The sequence below is a fragment of the Anguilla anguilla genome, chromosome 5 (assembly GCF_013347855.1).
Source record: "Anguilla anguilla isolate fAngAng1 chromosome 5, fAngAng1.pri, whole genome shotgun sequence".
Classification (NCBI taxonomy): Eukaryota; Metazoa; Chordata; class Actinopteri; order Anguilliformes; family Anguillidae; genus Anguilla; species Anguilla anguilla.
In genome coordinates this window covers 65,993,083-66,014,623 of record NC_049205.1, presented here as the reverse complement: position 1 = coordinate 66,014,623, position 21,541 = coordinate 65,993,083, and the positions used below count along the sequence as shown (strand labels likewise).

The following is a 21,541-nucleotide window of genomic DNA, read 5'->3' as shown; positions in this document are numbered from 1 at the left end:
TCTTCTACGTATGGTAGACTATGGCACATCCACACCTGCATCCAGGAGAGTGTTTTTGATCTGTTTGGCTGTTGTCAGGGGGGTTTTCATCACCATAGAGCGTATTCCACTACAGTGGTCTTCCTCGGTCTACCGGTTTTTTGACATAATTGAGTTCACCAGTTGTTTTTTTCTTGTTAATGATGAACCAAACTGTTGACTTGCGCATGCCCAGGGTTTTTGCAATGTTCCTGTTTGATTGTTTTTCATTTCTGAGCCTTATGATGGCCAGCTTAATTTGCATCGACACTGCTGTCTTCCTCACGTTGTCACACCCCAACAACAATCTCCAAAGGCAATTGCAAAGTCTAGAATCAAGACTAGACATCAACAGCTCTCTTCTGCATTCACGAACAGCACAAATGAATACACCTGCCTAACGAAACATATCTGTGAAACCAATTCAACAAATACTTGTAGTACCTTAAAATGGGGGGAACACGTACAAAAGGTGCTGTCATTTCTAAACGGTTCATCCGATATGGATGAAAATACCCTCAAATTAAAACTGACAGTCTGCACGTCAACCTCATTGTCATTGTATCCTTTAAAACTCAAAGTGCTAGAGTACAGAACCAAAATAACAAAAAAATGTGTCATTGTCCAATGAATTATGGTGCTCACTGTATGTCTTATAGTGCGGTCCCGGTGTGCAGGGTGTTGGGGGTTAGAGATTTGGGATAAGGGGGGGGTTAGAGGTTTGGGATAAGGGGGGGGTTAGAGGTTTGGGATAAGGGGGGGGGGGGTTAGAGGTTTGGGATAAGGGGGGGTTAGAGGTTTGGGATAAGGGGGGGTTAGAGGTTTGGGATAAGGGGGGGGGTTAGAGGTTTGGGATAAGGGGGGGTTAGAGGTTTGGGATAAGGGGGGGTTAGAGGTTTGGGATAAGGGGGGGTTAGAGGTTTGGGATAAGGGGGAGGTTAGAGGTTTGGGATAAGGGGGGGGGGTTAGAGGTTTGGGATAAGGGGGGGTTAGAGGTTTGGGATAAGGGGGGGGTTAGAGGTTTGGGATAAGGGGGAGGGTTAGAGGTTTGGGATAAGGGGGGGGGGTTAGAGGTTTGGGATAAGGGGGGGTTAGAGGTTTGGGATAAGGGGGGGGTTAGAGGTTTGGGATAAGGGGGGGGTTAGAGGTTTGGGATAAGGGGGGGGGTTAGAGGTTTGGGATAAGGGGGGGGGGTTAGAGGTTTGGGATAAGGGGGGGTTAGAGGTTTGGGATAAGGGGGGGGGTTAGAGGTTTGGGATAAGGGGGGGGGTTAGAGGTTTGGGATAAGGGGGGGTTAGAGGTTTGGGATAAGGGGGGGTTAGAGGTTTGGGATAAGGGGGGGGTTAGAGGTTTGGGATAAGGGGGGGGGTTAGAGGTTTGGGATAAGGGGGGGGTTAGAGGTTTGGGATAAGGGGGGGGTTAGAGGTTTGGGATAAGGGGGGGGTTAGAGGTTTGGGATAAGGGGGAGGGTTAGAGGTTTGGGATAAGGGGGGGGGGTTAGAGGTTTGGGATAAGGGGGGGGTTAGAGGTTTGGGATAAGGGGGGGGGGTTAGAGGTTTGGGATAAGGGGGGGGGGTTAGAGGTTTGGGATAAGGGGGAGGGTTAGAGGTTTGGGATAAGGGGGAGGGTTAGAGGTTTGGGATAAGGGGGGGGTTAGAGGTTTGGGATAAGGGGGAGGGTCAGCCTTGCCTTAGTGGGCTGGTCCAGGTTGGCGTGGTATTCAGTCAGCATCTCAGCGATGGCAACCCTGTCTTCCTGAGCAGCCAGGTGGAGTGAAGTCAATCCATTCTGCAGCAACAGAGGAGACTGCTTACCATGGGAGCAGAATGGTGTATTTCAGTAGGGTCATTTGAGAGCGCATGTCATTAGCAGGAATGTGAAACTGTGTTTTTGGCAGGAGGTCATATGTCACGGTGTATTTTTTGGCGGCAGGTCATGTGACAGGCTGTGTTTTTGGCAGGAGGTCATGTGACAGGCTGTACTTTTGGCAGTAGGTCATGTGAGAGGGTGTGTTTTTGGCAGGAGGTCATGTGAGAGGGTGTGTTTTTGGCAGGAGTTCATGTGACAGGCTGTGTTTTTGGCGGGAGGTCATGTGACAGGTTGTGTTTTTGGCGGGAGGTCATGTGACAGGTTGTGTTTTTGGCAGAAGGTCATGTGACAGGCTGAGTTTTTGGCAGAAGGTCATGTGACAGGCTGAGTTTTTGGCAGAAGGTCATGTGACAGGCTGTGGTTTTGGCCGGAGGTCATGTGACCGGTCTTACTTTGGTGAGCGTGTTAGCGTGAGCTCCCTCCCGCAGGAGCAGAGCCACCATGTCGCCATGGCCCTCCTGGGCAGCCAGGTGTAGAGGAGACACGCCCTGCCGAGTCAGAACAGTGGCGTCGGCCCTGCCCCTCAGCAGGGCCTGCGCCACGCCCAGCTGGTTCCTCTTGGCTGCAATGTGGAGCGGCGTGTAGCCATTCTGGGAGATTGTAGGTAATGATAAGGCATTAGAAGATACTTGCATGTTTTTTTATTTGTTTAACACTAAAATATATTTCTCTGGTATATTCCGAACTACATGTGTGAAATAGCACAGAACATAAACTCAGGGTGTCAGACTAGATACCAGGTAAGATGGCCTTATTATAGCTTGGATTTTGCAGCAGCATGATAAAAAAAAGTATTCTCCCTACTTCCCTGCTTGGAAAAAAGCACAGAACAAGTACTTAGCAAACTGATACTGATTTATAAGCACAGCGCCTGTATTCTCTTGACAGACATTTGGCGAAGCAGTTTGGCAGTGCTGGCATAAGTAACAGGATTAATCATCATTACAGTATTACAGGTCTCACCTTTGCGGTGGCATGAGGGGAAGCTCCATGGTCCAGCAACATCAGCGCCACCTGCTGGTTGTCATAGTGTGCAGCAACGTGGAGCGGGGTGAGTCCGTTCTGCAGGGTTAAAGGTCACTGCTATGTTACAGGAGAAAACAAACAGCACATCTACCTGCACATACAGATTGCTGGAGGCTTTTTATTTTGCTGATGCATGCTGCTATGTTAGATTAGAAGTACAGCCTGAACTCCGTATATATGCTGCTATGTCATTATACTCTGAAATAAATTGCCAACCTTTCCGGAAGAATCGGGAGAAGCTTTGCGCTGTAGGAGGAGTTTAGCAACATCCACGCTTCCGTACTTAGCAGCCACATGCAGTGGAGTGAATCCTTTCTGTAGAAGAAGAGTAAAGCACTTAGAGATGGGCATGCCTTTCAGACCGAGGGAGTGGCCGGCAGCCTGGGGGCGTGCATCAGTATGCGGGGTGGGGGGGCGTGTCTCAGTAGGCGGGATGGGGGGGGGCGCGCCTCAGTAGGTGGGGTGGGGGGGCGTGTCTCACCTTGGTGGGGAGGGAGTGGGGGCGTGTCTCACCTTGGTGGGGAGGGAGTGGGGGCGTGTCTCACCTTGGTGGGGAGGGAGTGGGGCATGTCTCACCTAGGTGGGGAGGGAGTGGGGGCGTGTCTCACCTTGGTGGGGAGGGAGTGGGGCGTGTCTCACCTTGGTGGGGAGGGAGTGGGGGCGTGTCTCACCTTGGTGGGGAGGGAGTGGGAAGCCCCCGCCTCCAGCAACACGGAGGCCACGGCCAGCTGGCCCTCTCGGGCAGAGATGTGCAGTGGTGTGTAGCCGTTGGCGGTGGCAGCGTCAGGATGGGCCATGTGCTGCAGGAGCAGCTGCACGATCTCCGCCTTCCCCAGACGAGACGCAATGTGCAGTGGGGTCTGATCCTCCTGCACGTTCACACAGTTACACCCCCAGAGCACACAGTCACACCCCCAGAGCACACAGTCACACCCCAGAGCACAGAGTCACACCCACAGAGCACAGAGTCACACCCCAGAGCACACAGTCACACCCACAGAACAGAGTCACACCCACAGAGCACAGAGTCACACCCCCAGAGCACAGAGTCACACCCCAGAGCACACAGTCACACCCCGCAGTGTGTTTATTTGTGTGTGTGTGTGTGTGCGTGTGTGTGTAATGTATGTGTGTTTGTGTGTGTGTGTGTGTATGTAATGTATGTGTCTGTGTTATGTGTGTGTGTGTGTGTGTGTGTGTATGTAATGTATGTGTGTGTGTGTGTGTGTGCGTGTGTGTGTGTAATGTATGTGTGTGTGTGTGTGTATGTAATGTATGTGTCTGTGCGTGTGTGTGGGTGTGTGTGTGTGTGTATGTAATGTATGTGTCTGTGCGTGTGTGTGTGTGTGTGTGTGTATGTAATGTGTGTGTGTGTGTGTATATGTAATGTATGTGTCTGTGTGTGTGTGTGTACTCATACCCTTGCATTGGCGTCCACCAGCGCTCCGTTCCTCAAGAGACATCGGACCACCTCCGTCTGGCCGGCCCGTGCAGCCATGTGTAGAGCGGTCTCCCCCCGCTGGTAAAACACACACACTGCACTTTACAGAGGCCATTTCATTTCACACACACTCTCACACACACACCCGCACACAAACACACACACACACACACACACACACATACACACACACACACACACACACACAAACACACACACACCCGCACTCACTCACACACACACACACACACACACACTGCACTTTACACAGGCCCTGTCATTTCACACTTCATAAAAACACACAAACAAAAATCCTATCACCGATCACTGTAACATCTAACACACCCCCTGATTAAATGTTGAACGAATGACACTCCTCAAGTTGCTTAGATTTTGTGTTTGTGGGTGTGTGTATGTCTGTGTGTAGAGCATTTGTATGTGTGTGTTTGGGTGTAGCATGTAGGTGTGTGTGTGTGTATGTGATACTCACCATGTTGCATATGTCAGGTGAAGCCCCATTCTGCAGCAAGAGCAGGACGATGTTCAGGTGACCCATAAATGCTGCCACATGGATCGGGGTGAGGCCAGACTGCAGGGAGGGAGACATCACTGACCCCTAACCCGACAGCACTGACCCCAAACCCAACAGCACTGACCTCAAACCCCACATCACTGACCCCAAAGCCCACATCACTGACCCCAAACCCGACAGCACTGACCCCTAACCCGACAGCACTGACCCCAAACCCAACAGCACTGACCTCAAACCCCACATCACTGACCCCAAACCCAACAGCACTGACCCCAAACCCCACATCACCCAAACCCAACATCACTGACCCTAAACCCCACAGCACCGACCCCAAACCCCACATCACTGACCCCAAACCTGACAGCACTGACCCCAGACCCTAAAGCGCACTGACCCCAGACCCTAAAGCACACTGACCCCAAACCTGACAGCACTGACCCCAAACCACTGACCCCAAACCCCACATCACTGACCCCAAACCCCACAGCACTGACCCCAAACCCTAAAGCACACTGACCCCAAACCTGACAGCACTGACCCCAAACCACTGACCCCAAACCCCACATCACTGACCCCAAACCCCACATCACTGACCCCAAACCCCACAGCACTGACCCCAAACCCCACAGCACTGACCCCAAACCCCATAGCACTGGCCCCAAAGCCCAAAGCAATGACCCCAAAGCCCAAAGCACTGACCCCAAAGCCAAAAGCACTGACCCCAAACACCACAACACTGACCCCAAACCCCACAGCACTGACCCCAAACCCCACAGCACTGACCCCAAACCCCAAAACCCACAGCACCGACCCCAAACCCCACATCACTGACCCCAAACCCCACAGCACTGACACCAAACCCCACATCACTGACCCCAAGCCCCAGACCCCACAGCACTGACCCCAAACCCCATAGCACTGGCCCCAAAGCCCAAAGCACTGACCCCAAAGCCAAAAGCACTGACCCCAAACCCCACATCACTGACCCCTAACTCCACATCACTGACCCCAAACCCCACAGCACTGACCCCAAACCCTAAAGCACACTGACCCTAAACCCCACAGCACTGACCCCAAATCCTAAAGCATACTGACCCCAAACCCCACAGAACTGACCCCAAAGCCTAAAGCACACTGACCCCAAACCCGACAGCACTGGCCCCAAATCCTAAAGCACACTGACCCTAAACCCCACAGCACTGACCCCAAATCCTAAAGCACACTGACCCTAAACCCCATAGCACTGACCCCAAACCCTAAAGCACACTGACCCCAAACCCCACAGCACTGACCGCAAACCCTAAAGCACACTGACCCCGAACTTCACATCACTGACCCCAAACCCTAAAGCACACTGACCCCAAACCCTAAAGCACTGATCTGCTGAGCACAGATGAGGGTGTTGAGCACAGACCAGGCCTACCTCAGTGATGGCCTGGATGACGGCTCCATACTTCACCAGGAGCTCCATCACCTTCACCCTGTTCTTCTTGCAGGCAATGTGCAGGGGGGTGAAGCCATTCTGCACAACAGACACATTACAAAGTGTTAATCACACAGTTCTAACCCACAGAACACAGCCTTACTCACATGGATTTATCACACAGAACACAGCCTTATTCACAAAGTTCTAACCCACAGAACACAGCCTTACTCACACAGTTCTAACCAACACAACACAGCCTTGATCACACAGTTCTAACCCACAGAACACAGCCTTACTCACACAGTTCTGATCCAGAGAACACAGCCTTAATCACACAGTTCTAACCCACAGAACACAGCCTTACTCACACAGTTCTAGCCCACAGAACACAGCTTTACTCACACAGTTCTAACCCACAGAACACAGCCTTACTCACACAGTTCTGATCCAGAGAACACAGCCTTACTCACACAGTTCTAACCCACAGAACACAGCCTTACTCACACAGTTCTAGCCCACAGAACACAGCATTACTCACACAGTTCTAACCCACAGAACACAGCCTTACTCACATGGATTTATCACACAGAACACAGTCTTACTCACACGGTTCTGACCCACAGAACACAGCCTTACTCACATGGATTTATCACACAGAACACAGTCTTACTCACATAGATTTATCACACAGAACACAGCCTTACTCACACAGTTCTGATCCACAGAACACAGCCTTACTCACACAGTTCTAACCCACAGAACACAGCCTTAATCACACAGTTCTAACCCACAGAACACAGCCTTAACAATTCAAAGGGGCGACATAGCTCAGGAGGTAAGAGCGGTTGTCTAGCAGTCGGAGGGTTGCCGGTTCAATCCCCCACCCTGTGTGTCGAAGTGTCCCTGAGCAAGACACCTAACACCTAACCCCTAATTGCTCCCAACGAGCTGATTGGCCGTTGGTGTGAGTGTGTGAATGGGCGAATGGGTGAATGAGAGACATCAATTGTAAAGCGCTTTGGATAAAAGCGCTATATAAAAAACAAATGCAGTCCAGTTCTATCCCACAGAACACAGCCTTACTCACATGAAGTCTCACACAAAATGGCACATTGACCACACAGCTGTGAGGAAGTGCTGGTGTGGCAGGAAGAGGGCATACCAGTGCGCGGGCATTGGGGTTGGCCCGCTGGTCCAGCAGCAGCTTAGTGACTCTGTAGTGGCCACAGTGGGCAGCCACATGCAGCGCAGTCAGGTAGTCCAGGGTGACATCATCGACAGGTGCCTTGTGATGAAGCAAGTGCTTCAGACACTCCACATGGTCTCCCTGGGCAGCCATGTGCAGAGGAGACAGTCCATTCTGCAAAGAGAGAACAGCTGTTAGAGCCATCACAACCAAACATAGCCATGGGCTAATATAATCTATTATTTATGTATACAAAATGCTTCATAGAAACATAAAATATATAAAGATGACAGTAAAAAACAGTCCCAACAAAACAACTGCAAAATAAAAAGAGAAATCTTCTCAAAATATTGAAATAATACCCAAGATACTAAAATTTTCATAAATAAATGCATAGTAAACATATGTCTCTAGAATCCACAGAGACAGGCTGCTCCACAGTCAAGGCAGATTAGAGCAACAGGAAGCTTCAACCGCTCTTCACCGGCACTGAACTTTTGAGTACAGAGCTGAGCATTCGCATATGGAAGGGTACATTTGGGATGATATAAAGTTCAGTTATGTATTCTGGTGCCAAGCCATTTAGGGCTTTTAGGGCTATAAATAAAATAACTTTAAAATGAACTGTTAGAGAAGCAGGCCGGCAGTGTGGAGGTGTGAGGTACAATGAGCTCTCTCAAGCAGCCGTCCTGCAGCACCATTTTGAGCCTCAGTAGGTTTTCTATTCTGTGCTTTGAAGAACATGCATTACAATTAAATGTGTAGTATCTATGTGTAGATACGTGTCAAAGTATCTGTGACTCTAGCCATGTTCCAAAGTTGATCAATTCATTGCAACTTCAACCTTATCCTACTTAAATTGGAGAATTTTTAGACACCCAAATTTGTATGCTCTTTAGACATAGTATACACGTTGGCTAATATCACTTATCATGAGGTAACAAAGATATACAGTTTGTCATCTGCATGCCTATGGAAACTCACACAGTATTCTAATTATACTGCAGTGGTTTGTTTGCAACAAACTATATTCTTTACTTTTGCATATGTGTGTTGGATAATTATGTAGTGTGTGTATGGCGTATATCCATGCATGTAGTGTATGCATATTTCTGTATGTGTACATACATGTGTCTGCGTGTATGTATGTCTATGGAAGTTTGTGTATGTGTAAAAATAATATATAGTATAGGTTCATTGCCCTTGGTGAGTTTGTGCCTTTGGATTCAAGAAATCCTGAACAAGCATCACAAATGATTGTTCAGGTTAGTAGTAACCAACCCTGTTCCTGCAGATCTACCATCCTGTAGGTTTTCATTTCAACCATAATTTGACACACGTGACTCTACTAATTAGCACCTCAATGAAATCTCTAGCTGCTGAATGAGGTGTGCATTGTTAAGATTGGAGTAAAAACCTACAGGACGGTAGATCTCCAGAAACAGGGCTGGTTACCACTGCTTTAAGTCATTCATTATTAAAACTCAACAACAAATAAGTTTAGTACTCATATTTTTTTTCAAAAATCAACTGAAAAAACGTGGTTAAATGAACTTTTAACTTATTTTTACTTTAATGAATTTTTATGTTATTTAAAGAGTGCCTAAGCATAATACAGTCACATTCTCCAACATTAGCCTATTTTCCACAGTAGGGCCGAATGGTTCTGAGCACGGAGAGGAACGGTTCCAATGGTGTTTCCTCCTGGAAGCGTTTTGGCGCGGAACACTTACAAACCGTGCCCAGCACGATTAGACAACCATGTTCAGTGCAGCAGAACCGTTCGGGTGGGCGGGCTTAATGACGTAGGTATTCACTGATAGGAGCACTGGAAGGAGCAAAGAGAAAAGAGAAAGTGTTGCAACTGATAGCCGAGCTGCTGATCCACTGCGTCACTTGCAGTCGTCACTAGTCTTTCTTAGATATTTCCTAGTCCTGGTTTTAGCAGCCCGACAGATGGAAACAGAAACAGTAACCATTCCCACGAGTCCTGAGCAGCGCGGAACGCAGCGCCCCTGGAACTCATTCGGCCCTACCGTAGAAAAGAGGCTATGGAGCATGGCCCAGATCGGCCCTACCGTGGAAAAGAGGCTATCGAGCATGGCCCAGATCGGCCCTACCGTGGAAAAGAGGCTATCGAGCATGGCCCAGATCGGCCCTACCGTGGAAAAGAGGCTATCGAGCATGGCCCAGATCGGCCCTACCGTGGAAAAGAGGCTATGGAGCATGGCCCAGATCGGCCCTACCGTGGAAAAGAGGCTATCGAGCACGGCCCAGATCGGCCCTACCGTGGAAAAGAGGCTATCGAGCATGGCCCAGATCGGCCCTACCGTGGAAAAGAGGCTATGGAGCACGGCCCAGATCGGCCCTACCGTGGAAAAGAGGCTATGGAGCATGGCCCAGATCGGCCCTACCGTGGAAAAGAGGCTATCGAGCACGGCCCAGATCGGCCCTACCGTGGAAAAGAGGCTATCGAGCATGACCCAGAGGTGGCCTAATTATGATTTTTTATGGAGTAGCTTCAATTGTATTTAACTCCTTTCGCCTTACTACTAGACATGCACATGAATGTTGGAAAATGTATGTGTCTGAGTGAAGTACCTTGGTTCTGGCCAGTAGGGGTGCTCCTCTCTCCAGCAGCAGTTCCACAGTGAGCTCATGCCCACTCCTTGCTGCACAGTGCAGAGGGGTCAGCCCATCCTGCAGGCAAACACAGTAATGACCAGACTGCCCCCCCCCACAGGCAGCATTTCAGCCACCCACCCCCGAGGCACCATTTCTGCCCCCCACCAGATACACAGTTAACACAGACCGATGAGGTCATATTTTACCACCTGACACCTGCACATTCCCAACAGCAGTGATTGAGCAGGTCAGGGCCATTTCACTGTGCAGTGACTGAGCAGGTCAGTGCAGGGCAGTTTCACTGCGCAGTGACTGAGCAGGTCAGGGCAGTTTCACTGCACAGTGACTGAGCAGGTCAGGGCAGTTTCACTGCACAGTGACTGAGCAGGTCAGTGCAGTGCAGTTTCACTGCGCAGTGACTGAGCACGTCAGGGTAGTTTTGCTGCGCAGTGACTGAGCAGGTCAGGGCAGTTTCACTGCACAGTGACAGAGCACGTCAGGGCAGTTTTGCTGCGCAGTGACTGAGCAGGTCAGGGCAGTTTCACTGTACAGTGACTGAGCAGGTCAGTGCAGTGCAGTTTTACTGCACAGTGACTGAGCAGGTCAGTGTAGTTTCACTGCACAGTGACTGAGCAGGTCAGTGCAGTTTCACTGCACAGGAACTGAGCAGGTCAGTGCAGTGCAGTTTTACTGCACAGTGACTGAGCAGGTCAGTGTAGTTTCACTGCGCAGTGACTGAGCAGGTCAGTGCAGTTTCACTGCACAGGGACTGAGCAGGTCAGTGCAGTGCAGTTTTACTGCGCAGTGACTGAGTAGGTCAGTGCAGTGCAGTTTCACTGTGCAGTGACTGAGCAGGTCAGGGCAGTTTTACTGCGCAGTGGCTGAGCAGGGCAGTGTAATTTCACTGTGCAGTGACTGAGCACGTCAGTGCAGTTTCACTGCACAGTGACTGAGCAGGTCAGTGCAGTGCCGTTTCACTGCGCAGTGACTGAGCAGGTCAGGGCAGTTTTACTGTGCAGTGACTGAGCAGGTCAGGGCAGTTTTACTGTGCAGTGACTGAGCAGGTCAGTGCAGTGCAGTTTTACTGTGCAGTGACTGAGCAGGTCAGTGCAGGGCAGTTTTACTGCGCAGTGACTGAGCAGGTCAGTGCAGTGCAGTTTCACTGTGCAGTCACTGAGCAGGTCAGGGCAGTTTTACTGCGCAGTGACTGAGCAGGGCAGTGTAATTTCACTGCACAGTGACTGAGCAGGTCAGTGCAGTGCAGTTTTACTGTGCAGTGACTGAGCAGGTCAGGGCAGTTTCACTGCGCAGTGACTGAGCAGGGCAGTGTAATTTCACTGTGCAGTGACTGAGCAGGTCAGTGCAGTTTCACTGCACAGTGACTGAGCAGGGCAGTGTAATTTCACTGTGCAGTGACTGAGCAGGTCAGGGCAGTTTCACTGCGCAGTGACTGAGCAGGGCAGTGTAATTTCACTGTGCAGTGACTGAGCAGGTCAGGGCAGTTTCACTGCGCAGTGACTGAGCAGGTCAGTGCAGTTTCACTGCGCAGTGACTGAGCAGGTCAGTGCCGTGCAGTTTTACTGCGCAGTGACTGAGCAGGTCAGTGCAGGGCAGTTTTACTGCGCAGTGACTGCGCAGGTCAGGGCAGTTTCACTACGCAGTGACTGAGCAGGTTGCGCAGTGGATTGCAGTGCAGGTTTGTGGATTTCAGGGTTTGGGGATGGTGGGTTCAGCCGGTAGGCTTACGCGGGTTTTGGCATCAATCTGCGCCCCTCGGTCCAGCAGCAGCCCCACCATGCCGGTGTTCCCACGCTTGGACGCCACATGAAGGGGTGTGATGCCGTTCTGGAGAGGGGAACATAAACAGCCTTTACACCCCACACCTGCTCTTCAGTGTACACATCTATTCACACCCGTGCATGTCTGAGTGTATGTGTATGCGTGTATGTGCATGTGTGAGTGAGAGTGTGTGTGTGTTTGTGTGTGTGAGTGAGTGTGTGTGTGTTTGTGTATGTGCATGTGTGAGTGAGTGTGTGTGTGTGTTTGTGAGTGAGAGTGTGTGTGTGTTTGTGTGTGTGTGAGTGAGTGTTTGTGTGAGTGAGAGTGTGTGTGTGTGTGTGAGAGTGAGTGTGTGTGTGTTTGTGTGTGTGAGTGAGTGTGTGTGTGTTTGTGTATGTGCATGTGTGAGTGAGTGTGTGTGTGTGTTTGTGAGTGAGAGTGTGTGTGTGTTTGTGTGTGTGTGAGTGAGTGTTTGTGTGAGTGAGAGTGTGTGTGTGTGTGTGAGAGTGAGTGTGTGTGTGTTTGTGTGAGTGAGAGTGTGTGTGCGTGTGAGTGAGTGTTTGTGTGAGTGAGAGTGTGTATGCATTTGTGTGTGAGAGTGAGAGTGTGTGTGTTTGTGTGAGTGAGAGTTTGTGTGTGTTTGTGTGTGTGTGTTTGTGTATGTGCATGTGTGAGTGAGTGTGTGTGTGTGTGTGTGAGTGTTTGTGTGAGTGAGAGTGTGTATGCGTTTGTGTGTGAGAGTGAGAGTGTGTGTGTTTGTGTGAGTGAGAGTTTGTGTGTGTGAGTGAGAGAGTGTGTGTGTGTGTGTGCATGTGTGAGTGAGAGTGTGTGTGTGTTTGTGTATGTGCATGTGTGAGTGAGAGTGTGTGTGTGTGTGTGTGTGTGTGTGTGTGAGTGAGTGTTTGTGTGAGTGAGAGTGTGTGTGTGTGTTTGTGTGAGTGAGAGTGTGTGTGTGTTTGTGTGTGCGTGTGAGTGAGTGTTTGTGTGAGTGAGAGTGTGTTGTGTGTGAGAGTGAGTGTGTGTGTGTGTTTGTGTGAGTGAGAGTGTGTGTGTGTTTGTGTGTGACAGCATGTGAGAGAATAATCTTAGGTATGCTGTGTAATTAACACTGTCAGAAGTCATGTAACATAAGAGTTCTAATCGATCAATGGAATGATTGACAGCCATACTTACCCTGGCAGTGAAATCCACAGCTGCCCCCCGGTTGAGCAACAGAGTGGAAACATTGACATTTCCATAGTGAGCAGCAATGTGCAGAGGGGTAAAGCCACTCTGTATGTGTGTGTGTGAGAGAGAGAGAGGGGGGGAGAGACCGAGAGAGAGACAGCAAGGCAGAGAGAGAAAGAGAAAGAGAGACAGAGAGTGAGACAGTCAGGCAGAGAGAGAGAGACAGAGATAAATGCCGAGAGGGGGAGAGAGAGGGAGAGGGGAGAGAGAGAGGGAGGGAGAGATGGAGAAAGGGGGAGAGTGAACAGTAATGTTCATTAGTCATTAGTTCATTATAATTAGTTCAGGTAGGGGTATTTTTGTGGTTTTAGATTTCTCTACTGAAGGCTTGTTATATTTTCAGGACTTATTTCAATTTCCCTTCTTTGCATAGTTAGCTTTCTCTGGTGCTTTAGTGATGTTACATACATACTTCCTGGTCTGGGAGCATCGTTAGCCAGGTTAGGCAGTATTGCTCATACTAATCAGAAAAAATACAGTCATGTTCTCGTACAGTGAAAGTTATTCTGGATAACACTGTCTATTAAATTATATTAATTCAATATAACAAGCAGAGGAGTAAACATTCTACTGTGTCATGCAGAACAGCAAACACAAACACAAAACACCTCTCTAGCTGGCTAAAACCCAAAAAATTTCTACAGAGACAGGCAGACATTAGAGGGGAAGCCTCAAAACTATTAACATAGAGTTGCACAGTTTCTACACACTTCCTGATTTACGTTAAACAAACAAGTTCTTACCTTCCCATTCTGATAGACAAGGTGCGATTTAACATAAAAAGAAAACATTATTAGCAAAACAGTGTCATTCAAAACACACATTGTACACACAGTAACCACACACTGTACACACATACTGCCAACACATACTGCACACACACATACACTGTACACCTATACACTGTGCACACACACATATACTGTACACCTATACACTGTGCACACACACATACACAGTACACCTATACACTGTGCACACACACATACACACACATATATTGTACACCTAGACACTGTGCACACACACATATACTGTACACCTATACACTGTGCACACACACATACACACACATATACTGTACACTTATACACTGTGCACACACACATACACACACATACACAGTACACCTATACACTGTGCACACACACATACACACACATACTGTACACTTATACACTGTGCACACACACATACACACACATACACAGTACACCTATACACTGTGCACACACACATACACACACATACTGTACACCTATACACTGTGCACACACATACACAGTACACCTATACACTGTGCACACACACATACACAGTACACCTATACATTGTGCACACACATACACAGTACACCTATACACTGTGCACACACACATACACACACATATACTGTACACACACATACACACGGTGGGATGGACTGTGTCTGTGATGAATGATGTGCTAAAACAAATCAAGTCTCAACCCTTTGTCACTACAACTCTGGGAATTCTGTTCGTGATCCAAACAAACATATTTAATTAGCACTATTCCTGTTGCTCTTATAAATAAAAAAATCATAAAAATGTTTTGCCTGTTTAAATGGCAGATTTTTTACTTTATTTGCTGTTTGTAAATAAAGTCTGAACAGAACTGGGATAATACAGGAAGGAATGAGTAAAGCTACACAGAACAACAGCAGCTAACACTCAATGAGCTGTACTATGCCAGGGTCAGGAAGCAAACAGGAGAAATCACCACTGATCCCTTTTACCCAGGAAATCACCACTGATCCCTTCCACCCAGGAAATCACCTGTTCAGAAAACTCCCCTCAGGTAGGCGGTTCTGTGCTATCAGAATAAGAACCAGATTCTGTTTTTAATAATTTTTTTTGCACCTATTTCAACTATTTATTAATATAGTGTGTTTGTCCCGCCATTTCTTGTTTCTGTCTTTTCCTGTTCAGTTATACTTTATGTCTTATGCTGATCTGCCAAGACAAATTCCTGTGTGTCTGTATGATACATTTGGCGAATAAAAGTGATTCTGATTCCAATTCTGAGAACAGAACACCTGCATGTTTTAATGTTTCCACTACATAGCTATACACATTATATAAAAATCAAATTAACCAAAACTGATAAAGCAGCATATCTTACCAAACTTATCAAACAAAAATGAGAAATTTCAGACAGGTTGAACGATTAATACAAACCGATATATAAACACAGACGAGAGAAGTCTGCAGATGAATGAAATAAGAGGCAGTTTGAGCCATGCAGTGAACAGGGAGAGCATGCAGCTGAAGGACATGTCCAGCAGGAGGAAGCAGAGACCTGTACCTCAGTTGTCCTGTTGACCATCATCTGAGTGAGCAGCAGGAAGGGAAATATTCCATTACTCACCATCACAGAACACACAATCCTATTACTATTGCACACCATCCAGTTACTACTGCACATAATCATATTACTACTGCACACACACACACACACACACACAAACACACACACACACACACACGCACACACACACACACACACACACACAAACACGCACACAAACACACACACACATACATGCACACGCACACAAACACACACACACACAAACACACACATGCACACACACACACACGCACATACACACATGCACACGCACACACATGCGCACACGCGCACGCACGCACACGCACTCCCCCACACACACACACACACACACACACACACAGGCCATTAGCTGTAGATCTGATAGACACTGAGAAACAGTGGTAGCAGCAGAACAGACCAGACAGATGCAGTGATTGCTTTATCTGTAGGAAGGACATGCAGACAGACAGAGAGACCTTGGACTGGACGTCAGCGTTGTGGTCGTTCTGCAGCAGAAGAGCCGCAGCTTTAATGTCGTCCTTGCGAGCAGCGATGTGCAGGGCTGGCAGACGCACTTTGCCCTTGGTGTCCTTCTCCAGCAGCAGTGACACAACCTGGTTATGTCCCTGCTGCAGCGCTATGGCCAGGGGAGTGAACCCGTCCTGCAGAGAGATGGACCACCACCATTACACATTAGCCCAGCATTTCCCAACCCATGTGGGGTCGCCTGATATGCAAATGCGGTCACAAGAAAATAGCCAAAATTTTTTTAAAGATTATTATAAAGTTTTTGTTTTTTTAAACAAATATTTAATTAATTTAAATCCAGTTTGAGTTTAAAATGTTAAATTTTAAATAGAAAACATAAAAACGTGTTGAAAATAATTTGCTTGAATTACCGGTATGCTACATGAACCTTGAACTTCACGTACGCACGTTAACGCAAACTGTAATTCAGCGCATAGTGAGCCTTCCTGTGCAGCGCGGGTTGCAAATTAACAAAATGGACCGATTTGTTAATCGAGCTCCACCATCCACATCATCAAGCGAACCTGATACTGAACATATACCTTCAAAACAGTCTTGAAAATATGATGAATCATTTCTTCAGCATGGATTTATGAGCACCATCGAGGAAAAGCCCAAATGCCTCTTGTGCGGTATGGTGCAGAGAGATTGAAACCAAACAAACTTAAAAGACACTTTGAGACAATACACAAAGAACACGTGGGCAAGCCAAAATCATATTTCGAAAGAAAACGTGATGAGCTGAACAGGCAGCGGATGCACTTTAGAAAGGTTCCCTTCGCAAGCACTTATTTGTGGATTTAGCGCTCTTGTTTGCATGAAATCAAAGTAGCGGTCCAGGCTAGACGTGACAGATGAGGTGAGATGCGCGCTCTCGATGCGCAAGCATCTCATTAGACATGGTGAGTTCAAATGAACGATCAGTGGCAACATATTTTGCTTTACTGGACTCTTAGCAGTGACTGTATACCAAAATGTAACTGTCGGTCAAATGTAACTCTTTAAAACTTTTTTAATATTAAAAAAAGTATCCAATAGCAAAGAAATGTCAATACTTTAAATGGCTGGGGTTGTGAAAAATTTCAGACGTAAAATTGGGGTCCTTTAGCCAAAAAAGGTTGGGAACCCCTGCATTAGCTGTCAGGACTCGTGGGGGGTTCGGACCCAAAAGCAGAGGGAAAAAACTCAAAACTCCAAAATGGGAGGAGAACAAAAGACTTTACTCAACAAAGGGGAACAAAGGGAACAAAAAGCCTCGCAGGGCAACTCTTCACAAACACAAAGACAAACTTCAAAAAAAAAACCCAGGAACAAGGAAAATCCAGAAAATCCAAAACACAAGGGAACCAGAACATGGGCAGGAATACACAGGGCAGGAACATGTGCAACCAAACACAACCAGACACAATCAACAACTGACAAACCAACAAGGATCCAGCACCTGAGTCCAGGAGAAGGGAAACTTATATAGGCAGACACTGACGAGACACAGGAGGGCACCATGAACAATCAGGCCACGGAAGGGAAGGGGAAACGAGACAACCAGCAAACCATAATTAGACAATTGAAAACAATCATACAATTAACAGGGGGGAGCAGGACACAAAACAGAAGTGCCGCCATCTGGCGGCCCAACAAGGGAAACACAGACAGGAAAACACAGAACCATGACATTAGCCCATTACAGCCTGTAACACATTAGCACACTACATCACCGTAACACATTAGCACACTACAGCACCGTAACACATTAGCATACTACAGCACCGTAACACATTAGCCCATTACAGCACCGTAACACATGAGCCCATTACAGCACCGTAACACATTAGCCCATTACAACCTGTAACACATTAGCCCATTACAGCACCGTAACACATTAGCCCATTACAGCCTGTAACACATTAGCCCATTACAGCACCGTAACACATTAGCCCATTACAGCCTGTAACATATTAGCCCATTACAGCACCGTAACACATTAGCCCATTACAGCCTGTAACACATTAGCCCATTACAGCACCGTAACACATTAGCCCATTACAGCCTGTAACATATTAGCCCATTACAGCACCGTAACACATTAGCCCATTACAGCCTGTAACACATTAGCCCATTACAGCCTGTAACACATTAGCATACTACAGCACCGTAACACATTAGCCCATTACAGCACCGTAACACATTAGCCCATTACAGCCTGTAACACATTAGTCCATTACAGCCTGTAACATATTAGCCCATTACAGCACCGTAACACATTAGCCCATTACAGCCTGTAACACATTAGCCCATTACAGCGCCGTAACACATTAGCCCATTACAGCCTGTAACATATTAGCCCATTACAGCACCGTAACACATTAGCATACTACAGCACCGTAACACATTAGCCCATTACAGCACCGTAACACATTAGCCCATTACAGCCTGTAACACATTAGCCCATTACAGCCCGTACCACATTAGCACACTACAGCACCATAACACATTAGCACACTACAGCACCATAACACATTAGCACTCTACAGCACCAAAACACATTAGACCATTACAGCACCGTAACACATTAGCCCATTACAGCAATAACACACAAACATACTACATCCATAATAAAATAACACAATACAGGACTAACACCAGTTAGTTTAATATCACACTGTAACCTGCCCAACATTTGATTAACCGCTTTGATAGATCACTCACTACATTTCTGTTCCCATGCACTCTATTTTTTATATTACAGCAGGCTGGGCAGCGGGGGATGGGATTCCCCTCTGCAGCTGGGTATCTCCTGAGATTAGCTCCCATTAGGGAGTTTCTTTTTTTTACCTTGCTTGCTTTTGAGGGGTTCAGTCCTGATTTTGATAAACCTTCTGTTTTGTTTCCTCTGTAAAGCATCTTTATGACTGTAGCAGCATTTCCGAAATGCCCTTTCTAATCGCCATAGAGACAAGCTAAACTCAATTTTCTAATTTTATCCTTTCGTATTTTTACCTACTTTGTCGCAGCTCTTAGATGTGTGCAGATCTTCATCCAGGCTTGGAATTGAGCTCATTGAATGATTGTAAGCTATGTATTGTGTTAATGGCTTGCCACAAATAAATTCATCAGGTTCATGACACAGGTTTTTTCTAATGGGCCCTTGGGCCTGGTTTCATTTCCACCTATGTGACTAAACGGCCTAGAGGTATCACTAGCGTGGTTCATATTTCTCATAACATAAATGACTCAAAAAATGACAGTGTATATAAAAGTTCTATACAAACAAAATTGAATTGAACTGAATTAACACACTGCAGCACTAACAAACAAACACATGATTAACACAATAGTAATACAAGCAAGAATCCAAGCAAGCAGGGACAAACACAAACCCAGGCATGTACACACACGCACGCGCACACACACACACACACCTCTGTAGCAGTGGTCTGGTTGCCCCCGTTCTCCAGCAGATAGCGCACCACATCCAAGTGGTTCTCCTGCGCAGCCATGTAAAGTGGAGTGAAGCCATTCTGCATGAGAAACATCAATTACACCATTACACCAGTGAGAATTACACCATTACAGCATTACACCAGTGAGAATTACACCATTAAACCATTACACCAGTGAGAATTACACCATTACTGCATTACACTAGTGAGAGTTACACCATTACACCATTACACCAGTGAGAATTACACCACAGCAGCATTACACCAGTGAGAACTGCACCATTACTGCATTACACCAGTGAGAGTTACACCATTACAGCATTACACCAGTGAGAATTACACCATTAAACCATTACACCAGTGAGAATTACATCATTAAACCATTACACCAGTGAGAATTACACCACTGCAGCATTACACCAGTGAGAACTGCACCATTACTGCATTACACCAGTGAGAACTGCACCATTACTGCATTACACCAGTGAGAGTTACACCATTACACCAGTGAGAATTACACCATTACACCAGTGAGAATTACACCACTGCAGCATTACACCAGTGAGAACGGCACCATTACTGCATTACACCAGTGAGAATTACACCATTACAGCATTACACCAGTGAGGATCACACCATTACACCAGTGAGAATAACACCACTGCAGCATTACACCAGTGAGAATTACACCATTACACCAGTGAGAACTGCACCATTACAGAATTACACCAGTGAGAATTACACCATTACAGCATTACACCAGTGAGAGTTACACCATTACACCATTATAGCACTACAGCATTACAGCACTGCATCTGAGTTAACAAATGTCAATTGTACCTGAGGTCTGAAGCCAAAAGCAATACACCCCCAATACACCCATTCTGTCTTTCTGACTCTCACTCATGATGTGACATCCAGAGAGATGTACTGTTCAGTCTGGCTCACCTGAGCCTGGGCGTTCGGTTTGGCTCACCTGAGACTGGCCGTTCAGGTTGGCTCACCTGAGACTGGGTGTTCACGTTGGCTCAACTAAGACTGGGTGTTCAGTTCGGCTCATCTGAGACTGGTCATTCAGGTTGGCTCACCTGAAACTGGGCGTTCAGGTCAGCTCACCTGAGACTGGGTGTTCAGGTCGGCTCACCTCAGACTGGGCGTTCACGTTGGCTCACCTAAGACTGGGTGTTCAGTTCGGCTCACCTGAGACTGGCCGTTCAGGTTGGTTCACCTGAGACTGGGTGTTCAGGTCGGCTGACCTGAGACTGGGCGTTCAGGTCGGCTCACCTGAGACTGGGCATTCAGTTTAACTCACCTAAGACTGGGTGTTCAGGTCGGCTCACCTGAGACTGGGCATTCAGTTTAGTTCATCTGAGACTGGGTGTTCAGGTTGGCTCACCTGAGACTGGGCATTCACGTTGGCTCCGCGTTTGACAAGCAGCTTAGCCACTTCCTCCTGTCCAGCCAGGGCAGCGATATGGAGCGCAGTGTTTCCTTTCTGTGGGACAGAGAACATGACCATAACCACAGAGCACATCATCAGCAACTCTGTCTCAGGCCCACACCATACACAGGCTACAGGGCCATTACATCCTCTATAGTCCATTACATCCATATCCTTTAGACTCATTACATCCTCTATAGTCCATTAGATACATTACCTGTAGACTCATTACATCCTCTATAGTCCATTAGATGCATTACCTGTAGACTCATTACATCCTCTATAGTCCATTAGATCCATTATCTGTAGACTCTTTACATCCTCTATAGTCCATTAGATCCATTATCTGTAGACTCATTACATCCTCTATAGTCCATTAGTTCCATTATCTGTAGACTCATTACATCCTCTATAGTCCATTAGATGCATTACCTGTAGACTCATTACATCCTCTATAGTCCATTAGATGCATTACCTGTAGACTCTTTACATCCTCTATAGTCCATTAGATCCATTATCTGTAGACTCATTACATCCTCTATAGTCCATTAGATCTATTATCTGTAGACTCATTACATCCTCTATAGTCCATTAGTTCCATTACCTGTAGACTCATTACATACTCTATAGTCCATTAGATGCATTACCTGT

The 21,541-nt window shown here is 47.2% G+C and overlaps 1 protein-coding gene across 8 annotated transcripts in view; it reads right to left on the bottom strand.

Moving 5' to 3' along the window:
- The window catches only part of ank2a (ankyrin 2a, neuronal), an 86,888-nt gene that overhangs the window by 49,804 nt on the left and 15,543 nt on the right, over window positions 1-21,541 (bottom strand). For all 8 annotated transcript variants that reach the window (XM_035418157.1, XM_035418158.1, XM_035418155.1 and 5 more), the window contains exons 4-20: window positions 20,846-20,944; window positions 19,429-19,527; window positions 15,958-16,143; window positions 15,455-15,478; window positions 13,873-13,881; window positions 13,076-13,174; window positions 11,870-11,968; window positions 10,100-10,198; window positions 7,475-7,672; window positions 6,310-6,408; window positions 4,845-4,943; window positions 4,334-4,432; window positions 3,585-3,782; window positions 3,130-3,228; window positions 2,851-2,949; window positions 2,280-2,477; window positions 1,708-1,806 (exon numbers count right to left, since the gene is read on the bottom strand). In XM_035418157.1, the coding sequence (XP_035274048.1) occupies window positions 1,708-1,806; window positions 2,280-2,477; window positions 2,851-2,949; window positions 3,130-3,228; window positions 3,585-3,782; window positions 4,334-4,432; window positions 4,845-4,943; window positions 6,310-6,408; window positions 7,475-7,672; window positions 10,100-10,198; window positions 11,870-11,968; window positions 13,076-13,174; window positions 13,873-13,881; window positions 15,455-15,478; window positions 15,958-16,143; window positions 19,429-19,527; window positions 20,846-20,944 (1,902 nt within the window). The remainder of the gene's footprint in view (window positions 1-1,707; window positions 1,807-2,279; window positions 2,478-2,850; window positions 2,950-3,129; window positions 3,229-3,584; window positions 3,783-4,333; window positions 4,433-4,844; window positions 4,944-6,309; window positions 6,409-7,474; window positions 7,673-10,099; window positions 10,199-11,869; window positions 11,969-13,075; window positions 13,175-13,872; window positions 13,882-15,454; window positions 15,479-15,957; window positions 16,144-19,428; window positions 19,528-20,845; window positions 20,945-21,541) is intronic.